At 36.4% G+C, this 9489-nt stretch overlaps 1 protein-coding gene across 4 annotated transcripts; it reads left to right on the top strand.

The window, feature by feature from the left end:
- Positions 1 to 246: 246 nt before the first annotated feature.
- LOC149009767 (protein PHR1-LIKE 3-like) lies at positions 247 to 8685 on the top strand. Of its 4 annotated transcripts, none has more exons than XM_089162079.1 (7): positions 247 to 802; positions 906 to 1099; positions 6806 to 6882; positions 7164 to 7218; positions 7545 to 7626; positions 7721 to 7790; positions 7892 to 8641. In XM_089162079.1, exons 2-7 carry the CDS (start codon positions 910 to 912, stop codon positions 8318 to 8320), a joined length of 903 nt encoding a protein of 300 aa, XP_089018205.1. In that variant the 5' UTR covers positions 247 to 802; positions 906 to 909; the 3' UTR covers positions 8321 to 8641. The 4 variants fall into 4 exon arrangements, with proteins under 4 accessions (XP_089018205.1, XP_089018204.1, XP_089018207.1 ...); XM_089162078.1 differs by having other exon boundaries at positions 248 to 770; positions 7892 to 8637; XM_089162081.1 differs by lacking the exons at positions 247 to 802; positions 906 to 1099 and adding exons at positions 1388 to 1860; positions 1985 to 2091 and having other exon boundaries at positions 7892 to 8685.
- The last annotated feature ends 804 nt before the right edge of the window (positions 8686 to 9489 follow it).

Here is a 9489-nt window from a genome sequence, read left to right as displayed (position 1 = left end):
TCCATCCCCTGGGCCTGTGGGTCCCACTACTTGTTTGGGTGACTCCTGTGTGAAAGAGAGGTACATAAAATTACCACTTTGCCCCTTATATAAAATAAAAAAAAATTCACATGTCATGGTATTATAGGGACCACTCGACCAGACAATTGTATCTTGCCTAATTATATAAATCGCGGGTCCTTGCAAACCTCCCTTATTATCTAAACCTCAGACTACCCTCTCTTGGACTGTCCTGTCACTCTTTCTCAACCCAACTTGATTTTGTTATTTTTATTAAATTTTTGGTCCAACCCAACTTAAATTTATTATTATTTTATTTTGATTTTCAATTTTGGAAATTATTATTTAATTCTGGTTGAACCCAACTTAAAATTTACACCATCAACTCTTCTACAGAAAGAATTGCATTAGCAAAGGTCATGATGTAGTAAACGAGGGTGATTTGAACAGGCGACCTATCAGTGCTCAGTGTTTCATTTTTCTGTGAAGTGGGTTCGGGAGCTGGTGGCAGATTAGCTCTGCAGAGTTCAGAGCCTAGTTCACACCCGAGAAAAATTCAGGACAGAAAGGAAAAAAAAAATTGTCAGCCTTACAGAGTCACAGATAGCCAGAGTAGCCATTTCATCGTTTGCTCTTGTATCTTTTTCTGCAAGGACAACACATAGCTTTCTTGGCCTTCTTCTTTACCCTTTTTGGATTGTTAAAACTTTTCACGGCATTGATTGTTTTTTGGGTTTGAAGATTTGCAGGGCTTCTGCTCTGGAACCCAGGTGGGTCTGTGGGATAAGTGGGTGGTGTTGCTGTGAGCTTTTTTCCCCCTTTTCTTTATGGCTTTTTGTTGGGGAACAAAAAATTAAAATTATTGTTTTTGGGTGCTCTTTCCTGACATTTTTGTGGGTTTTCAGGAAAATGTATTCTGGGCTACATTCACTCGACGGTGGTGTGGGTCGTGATTGTTTGCAGGGAGCTCTTGAAGGCACTAATCTTCCTGGTGATGCTTGTTTAGTTCTCACTTCCGATCCGAAGCCTCGGTTACGTTGGACAGTTGAGCTCCATGAGAGATTCGTTGATGCTGTTACTCAGTTGGGTGGACCTGACAGTGAGTATTGTTCATTTCTACTACCTCTCCTTTCTTCCATTTCCGTTTGATTTTTGATTTTTTTTATTGTAAAATTGCCTTAGCTTTTGCGACTCCAGTTTTTCTGTTTTATTCATCAATTAGTTGCTGCTTTTCATGTTGTACTTCTTCAGTTTGTTTTCTTGTGTGCGGGGAGATTTTAGGGTTATGCCAATAGTGGGTTGCTACCCCTTACATCTCCGAATCGGTCACGACGATCAATTTACGGTTACGTACGTTATTTTTTGGCCCAGCCTTTTTTTTTTCCTCCTTTTATCAATAGTGTTTGGTGGCGGTTCTGATGATCAAGTTTTGCGGTTAATGTACAGTAATTGGTTGACCAAGCAATTTGTTTTTCCTCCTTTTATCAATAGTGTTTGGTGGCGGTTCTGATGATCAAGTTTTGTGGTTAATGCATCGTTGCTGGTTGACCAAGTAAAAGTGTTTTTGTTTCCCTTTCTTTTTCCTGAAATAATGGTGTTTGGTGAAGGTTCACTCCCCATTTAGTTGGGATAAGGCTGGGTTGTTGTTATTGTTTAGTGAAGGAGGTTCCTTATTGTTAATATCTTTTCTATTGCAAGTCCACGCCTTCCTTGGTTAGCATCGTTACTTTGATGGAGTGGAAGCACCTAGGTATCCTAGAAGGCAAAGAAAGTGTTTGGGAACTGATGCAGGGTGAGGGGAGGGATACCACATAGTGCCAGTGTTGGCTCAAACATTCGTTTGGATCAGTACAGAAGCAGGTGTCCAATTTTCATGAATTTTGTATTTCCCCCCTCAGCTGCTGCTCGCCCTTGGGTTAATCTTCCTGTCCTCTAATTGTTTCTTAATTTTCTTCTAATGCAAATTTACAATTTATCTATTTAGGAATTGTATGTGTTTTTGTGGAGGCTCTGGAACCATGTTTTGGAACGCTGGAGTACACCATGGAGAAATTACTGAAAAGAGAAATGCTATTGAGGGGCTAGTCACCAGTAAGCCTCTAGAGGATTAGAATGCTCAATTCCTTTGTTGCTGTCTTAGGCGATCTTTGAAATTTGATGTATAAATGGCAGGATTATGCTTATGGTTCGGGGAGGGCATTAAGGTAGTTTCAACTTACAGAGATATAAATCGGCCTTTTGAGAGGCCTCTTCTCTTGGATATCTGGAAACATTGTTATTAGTGACATTACTCTCAGGCACTATTTTTACCTTTGTTTGAGTTGAGAGAAAGTATAGTTTAGAAAACTTTAGTTGATGAAGAAATAGTTAAATATATGGCTTCCAAGAAGCTCAGCTGTTGTTATGTTGACAATTCTTTTCATTCTGATGGTTACATTACTGAAGCAGTAATCTTCTATGAATAGAAGATGTAGCAAGAATGGCAGATTTATTAGCTCACAGGTAGTTGGTTAACGGCACTTTGTTGGGTACTAATGATTGATCTCCTAAATGGGCCTTTACCTATATCCCACAACCAATGGGGACCAAGTGAATTAGTTTCTACTTTTGTAGATTCCAATTTTCTACTAAATGTCTATCAACTTCTTAATTTTCTGCAAGTTCTTTCACATATACTTGGCTGTTGTATCATCTTAGATACTTTTCCCAACCCTAGTTTTCTGGTCTACAACAATTTCTAATCAGAATCATCTTTTTTAATTTTTTTATTTATTTTCATTTATCATTTCCTCCTTTTTCTACCTGAAAATTCCTCCACCACTTGCTGCTCTCTCTACTCCTTTGCTGGGTGGGCTGCTTCCTTATTAGGTTGTACTTAAATTTGTGTATGTAGCAGTAGACGTTGTCTTTGTTTGATTTGGTTGATGTTTTCTGGACCATTTTTCCTAAAATAGGCAAAGAGCTCTTTCTTATGAGAGTCAGGTTAGTTGACTGTACTGACATTGGAATTCTGAATCAAGTTATCCTCACTCAGAGATGAATTTTCTTTAGGAAGTTCTCCCTGAAATATTCGGGAAGGTGGAAGGTGAACATTAAAAATTTAAACCAGCTTGAAATGAACCAGTGCTTTTAAATATTTACAACCTGAATTTCCTTGGACAAACCCAAGCTTAATTGAGTATCCATACCAAGATGTAGGTCCCAACTGTGTTCTGTTGCAGTAGTATACTTGGAATTTGTTTTAGTTGGGAAACTATGCCACCTTTTATTTTTGATAGCTATTAGGGAAACTTCCAATTTGATTCCTATTGAGTTTCCTTTTTTGTCAGTCTTAAGTTTTGGGAAGTAATTAGGATACTTTGTTTCTTTTGGGTTTAGAAATAGATGTGTAACCAACAATGAAATAGGATGGGAATATTTATGTTTGGATACTATGTGCGCACAACATAACCCCCCGCCCTTATTTTTTCTTCTTCTTCTTCTTCTTATGCATTCTTCCTCCCTTGAACTCAGATTTGCTTCTAGGCTTTCCCTGTCTCCTGATAGGCCCTGTTTTCAGCCATCTTAAAGCAAACTACTTAGCCATGCGAAGCTTATTCATATGTTTCTTGTCTGCCTTCAACTCCAGTGCACTTCAACCTATTTTAGCCAACCGAGTATTAAATGGTATGCAAGATATTGGCAGAAAGGTGGTTAGGATAGGATACCAACAGTTCAATTCATCTTTTCTCACTTAATCGTTTCTGCATTCTCTAGTATCATTATCAAATATTTCAGACATAAACCTTGGAATCAAAACTTTAAGTTGAATAGAACAAAGGTGGAGTATCTTGGCGTAGCTTTGGTTAATCGAGGAATGATAATGAGGTAGGGAACTTAAATAAAGAATATGAAAATGAGAGGAAGATTCCACCAAGTGATTATTTTATTTAAGTATCTTGACTCAAATGATAAATAAAGAAGGCAATATAGAGGATCATGTTTCTAGAGAATTAAAATAGGATGGATGAAGTGAAGAGGTGCATTCAGGGTTTTTCTATCATCATCTTATTCTTTTAGAAGTCGTAGTAAAACTGTATAGGATGGTCATATGACCAGGCATGATGTATGGTCCGGACTGCTGGGTAGTTGAGAAGCATCATATAGAGTCACTTTGGATAGATGAGGATGTTGAGTGGGAAAAGTAGGAAGGATAAATTAAGGAATTATCATATTAGAACTGGTTTAGGAGAGGCCTAACATTAAGTTCAAGAGCAATTGCGGGCGCGACGGTTGGAGAAAAAGGGGGGGTGCCAGTGCGTGCCCGGCCTCGGGCTGGCAACAGGTGCCGGGTTGTCTTCCCCTCTTTTGTCGTGGCTTACAATATATACTTTTGTTTGATAAATCAATGTTAAGCCATTTCAAGTCATCAGAAATCAACATAGATCTAGAAGACAGCATAACTGAAGAAACAAGCCATTGGAAGTTTGAAAATCTAAAATCATATCATGCTATTATATGAGTAAAATCTTAGGTTTTGGTAATACTCTTTCACTGGACAGGAATGCTCCTACTTATTATCAACAGCTACATCTCTTCAACACACACCCCCTTACCCCAAAACATGTCTCTTTACAAATAGTCAGCTCTTATTTCTCTCCTATAAATATTATTCAAAACCAAGAAAAATCTCTTATTGTATTCCATCCTACCCCAAAAATCCGCTCAATATTTTATTTTCAAAAAATTCTCTTAAGTAAATAGAAAAAATAGGTAATTTCTAGTCATGGGCAACATTTTTTATTTCTTCTTTCCCTTAATAATAAATAATAAATAATAATTAGTTCCACTTTTGGTATACCCTTTCTCTGGACCAAAATACCCCTACGTGTTACCTATAGTTACATCTCTTAGCCACAATGTGTTACAATGACATTAAAAACCCAAATTCCCCATGTTTCATCCCTATTCTCTTTCACTCTCTCACTCTCAAGACTTTCACATAGTATAAATAATAAAAACTACAAAGTTAAATTTATGTAACATATTAAATTAAGTGTCCAGAGTAAAGAAAACCTACTCACTGCTAAACAAAAAATTATGCAAGCATATTCCTAAAAAATTCCCACATCAATCGATATTAATAACTTCTAAACATCTAATTACTTTAAAAATATAAATGAAAAATGGGTAATTAATCCTTGCCCTTAACGTATTCTCCTCCTAAAAGAAAATGTTGATGCATTTAAAATCGTGTCAAAAAACAATGAAAACCATGTGCATATACACTTGACATTTTGATGGTCATACTATACTACTATTATAAAAGCACGAACTAAAAAGACATGGTTACATTTCTCTTTCCCAAAATACCCTTGCCTATTTAATCCATTAGATCATTAAATCATTTAAGAAAGATGTCCAAAATTGTAACTATAATTCATAAACACAATATTAATTAATAGAATAATATAATAATTATCATTGATTGAGCATGAACTCAAAGGACATGGTTACGTTTCTTTTCTGAAAATACCCTTTCCTATTCAATTCATTAGATTTTTAAATCATTTAAGAATAATGTCCAAAATTGTAATTATAATTCATAAACATAACATAATATTAATTAATAGAATAATATAATAATCATCATTAATTGTTCTAAAATCAACTAAAAGAAGAAAAGAAAAAAAAAACAAGTTAAAAAAAATTAAATTACATTAAAGTAAAAAATTATATTAAAAAACACATCACACATGCTTGTGCACGTGCGTCATTACTAGTTATATTAAAAGGAAATATATAAACTGGATTTAAGCAATCTTGGTTTTGTTGGAAAGCTTACAAATAATTTTTAAGACATCAAAACTAATGAATATTTTTCAATTATTGGTGCTAGGTTCTGGTTTAGGGTTAGCAAAGGGGTGCTACAGGGATGAGTTAAATATGATGGTTAGGTGGAAGATGAAGTGTCCGATGCAAAAAGAGAAGGAAGAAGATGATAGGTTTGAAGTTAAAGAACATAAGGAGAAGGAAGAGTGATGCTCAACACAGACCAGCAAGGCTTCAGTTTCATTTCTTCTTTCTATCTCAATGTTACATTTGCCTGCTACAAAGGTGCTATTTAAAGAAAAATTAACTCTTGAATTAATAAAGGCCTAAAGGCTAAAAACAAGAGAACATTAATTATTTACTTTTGGACTCCTTATGATGCTCAATTTGCGATTCTGATTTATCTTTTGGAGAGGTGTTTGTGTTTTTTGTTTTATTGTTTCATTATTGGTACAGTCGTAGGTTGAGTTAGAGCTAGAATTTGATTTTGAAACAGATTCTGTTTAACTAATACATCTACTAAATGTTAATACCAGGGGCATGTCTTTTTTCCCAGATTATTTGAGTCAATGAAAAAATTTTCAGAAGTGAGAATTCTTTATTTCTAGGATTTAGCCATCATCCAACATGCTTGCAAACTTGTGGGTTTTCCAGTCCTAAAGCCATGGGATTTCCTTACTGTTTTAGTTCTAACCTGTTTAAAGTCTCAAGATTGTGCACAGCCACCATGGAACTTTTTAATTGTCCAGTTAAGTGGCCATCTCTTCCACACAAACACCTCCCCCCTTCCAACTACACTGCAAAAAAAGCTGTCTTTTGTTTCTTTACTTCAAAATTTAGCCATTGCCAGATTAAGTGCCCATTGAGCCAACACAAAAAGGGCTTTAACATTTAATGCTTCTCCTTTTCAGTTTTATTGAGGTCTTGCAAGTTGATTGATCATTTCTATTTTTCTTTTAATTCATTTTTAATTCATTTTTGAATTGTGTTGCAGAAGCAACACCTAAGACTATTATGAGAACAATGGGAGTAAAGGGCCTCACTCTTTATCATTTGAAGTCTCATCTACAGGTAGCCGTCTGGATATTGACATTGTTATGCATCTATTGCCATTGAAAACTTAAAATGTTTTGTTCCTTATATTTTTAGATGTGGTAAGCCTAAGATGAAGGATGTGGGTTTGTATTCATGGATATGTACAATTTTGGTGGAATAACTCATTTACGATTCCCCTATTTTTAATAAAATTTTTGGTGGAATATCTCTCTTTTCATCTGCACAGTTGCTGGTTTTCAGTTTTGAACTAAATAATTGTTCTCTATAATTCATATCTGATGTTTTTTTATTTGCAGAAATACCGGTTGGGGAAGCAATCATGCAAGGAATTCATGGAGAACTCCAAGGATGGTATCAGTCTCTTCCTAATGGACAAAAAGTTTTGCACTTGTCTATTCTTTCCGACTGCTTGCTTTATGTAGTTCAATTCCATTCTTTTTGAGTTGTGCTTGATGATTCTAAGAAATGGGAGACAAATTAATGTGTGCTTCAACTAGTTTGTCCTTGTCAGCTCCATGTTATGCCTTGTGCCTGCCTTATTTGCGGCTCTATCACACAGCTCTTACTCCTTGGATTCACTTTAACATGAGTGATCTTGCTTTTTGGTTTTTCAGTTTGTGCTGTAGCTTATCTGCAGATCTTGTCAAAATGCTTACTCATTTCTGTGGTGTTTGCAGCTTCTTGTGCAGCAGAAAGTCAGGTTACTGGTTCATCAGCATCTTCGTCTTCGTCAAGACTGGTGACTCAAGACTTAAACGAGTATGTTTTGATATTTGGGTTTGACATATACTACACTAGTTTGCTTAGATCTACTGGCATCGTATATTATCCGTTAATATCAATTTCACAACAGTGGTTATGAGGTTACTGAGGCACTACGAGTCCAGATGGAAGTCCAAAGAAGATTGCATGAACAGCTGGAGGTCAGTTTCTCAGCTGCAGTGGTAGCTTTTGTTCCAATTAAATCCATGAATCCCAGATGATCTTTCTCAAAATTGTTGTGTTGGATTTCCTGATATATCAGGTCCAGCGTCATCTCCACCTTCGGATTGAAGCCCAAGGGAAGTACTTGCAATCTATACTTGAGAAAGCCTGCGAAGCTCTCAATGAGCAGACTTTGGCATCATCTGGGATTGAAACAGTTAGGCAAGAGCTCTCTGAATTGGCAGTCAAGGTCTCCAATGATTGTATAGGGATAGTCCCACTTGACACACTCAAAATGCCTTCTCTGTCTGAGATTGCAGCAGCTTTGGAAGAAAAATCTGCTTCAAATGGCCCAGGTAGGATTGGGGACTGCTCTGTTGAAAGCTGCCTGACATCAACTGGGAGCCCGCTATCTCCTATGGCTATGACCATGAAGAAGAGATCTCGGCCTATCTTAGCCACAGGGGATTCATTGCCCTGGGAGAGTGATTTACGGCAAGATGTTGAGTGGATGATGACCAATATTTGATGAAAGACTGGCAAAGCCCCAGCAGGAAATGCCATTTTTTTGGTGATTGAGCTGACCTATCAATTTGTAATTGCTACTGTAACCGGGTGGTCTGTATATTATCTGATCAGAACCTTGTACTGAAAAGGAGTTTTAGTTTTAATTGAATTGGCATCCTTGTAGCGCAAGAATTCTTCTGATCATTCTGTTCCAGGCATCATATTTAGCTCATTCAATATCATGTAGCTGGTGACTAGGGATATGAATGCACCATATGTCTTGACCAATAAACTGATCAAATCCAAGATGTCCAAGGTACCCAGTTTTCTTATAATTTAAGTAGAGGCCTTGGCGCATTGAACACTTTGCTTTTACCAATTAGAAAGAAATAATTCGTTATTTGGTGAAATTGCATGGCTGTTGATTATGACAGGGACGGTTTCATCCACAACACTTCATTACCAATTGTAACTTTTCATTGGAGTTTCCTCTTCGCTTTAACAGTGTGTGATGGGTGGAAAATGGACTAAAACATGCAGTCTTTGATCAAACACAATGTAACTAAATCTTGATAAACAGTGACTGAAATTTCTTAATTGTCCTGGTTTCATCTGGCTTGAAACCCAGGATCAAAATCACATGTGTTAAGGGAAACATAACAGATTGAAATGATTTCAATCTCCTTAGTGTATTTACTGTTGTGGTTACATATTTATACAAGTAAATACATGGAAATGTCTAGTGACATAATACATATTACTCCCTAACAACATGCAGTGTCACAATCTCAAAAAAAAAGATCTCCATCCTTAGTTTACACCATAAAGAGTAACAAACTTTCTTTCTGGATTGCTTCAACACCATTTTTGGGTAGAAAAACAAGCATGTATATCAGATTCAGTGTCTTTGCGTATGTTATCAGGGCAAAAGAAAAAAACACAAAAGAAAGCATTTGTGCAACAAGTTCAACTTGAGTGCTTGTGACCTACTTTCCATCCTGAATCTATTTGTCAAATTTAGTTGTGCTCGCCTGGTTTATGCTGTAACAGTAAGAGACATCCTACAGACAGGTTTGGCTTTTAAAGATGCTTATCATCAAAGCCACTTTGGCATCCCTTTTATTTCAAACCAAACATTTGCTCCTAGCTTTTCTCTTGGCCAGTCATCAGTGATCTCCTTTTAACATTCAT

Source organism: Hakea prostrata, chromosome 7, assembly GCF_041222555.1.
Source record: "Hakea prostrata isolate BN-2017 chromosome 7, UWA_Hpros_2, whole genome shotgun sequence".
NCBI classification, from domain to species: Eukaryota; Viridiplantae; Streptophyta; class Magnoliopsida; order Proteales; family Proteaceae; genus Hakea; species Hakea prostrata.
This window is presented reverse-complemented; position numbering and strand designations above follow the sequence as displayed.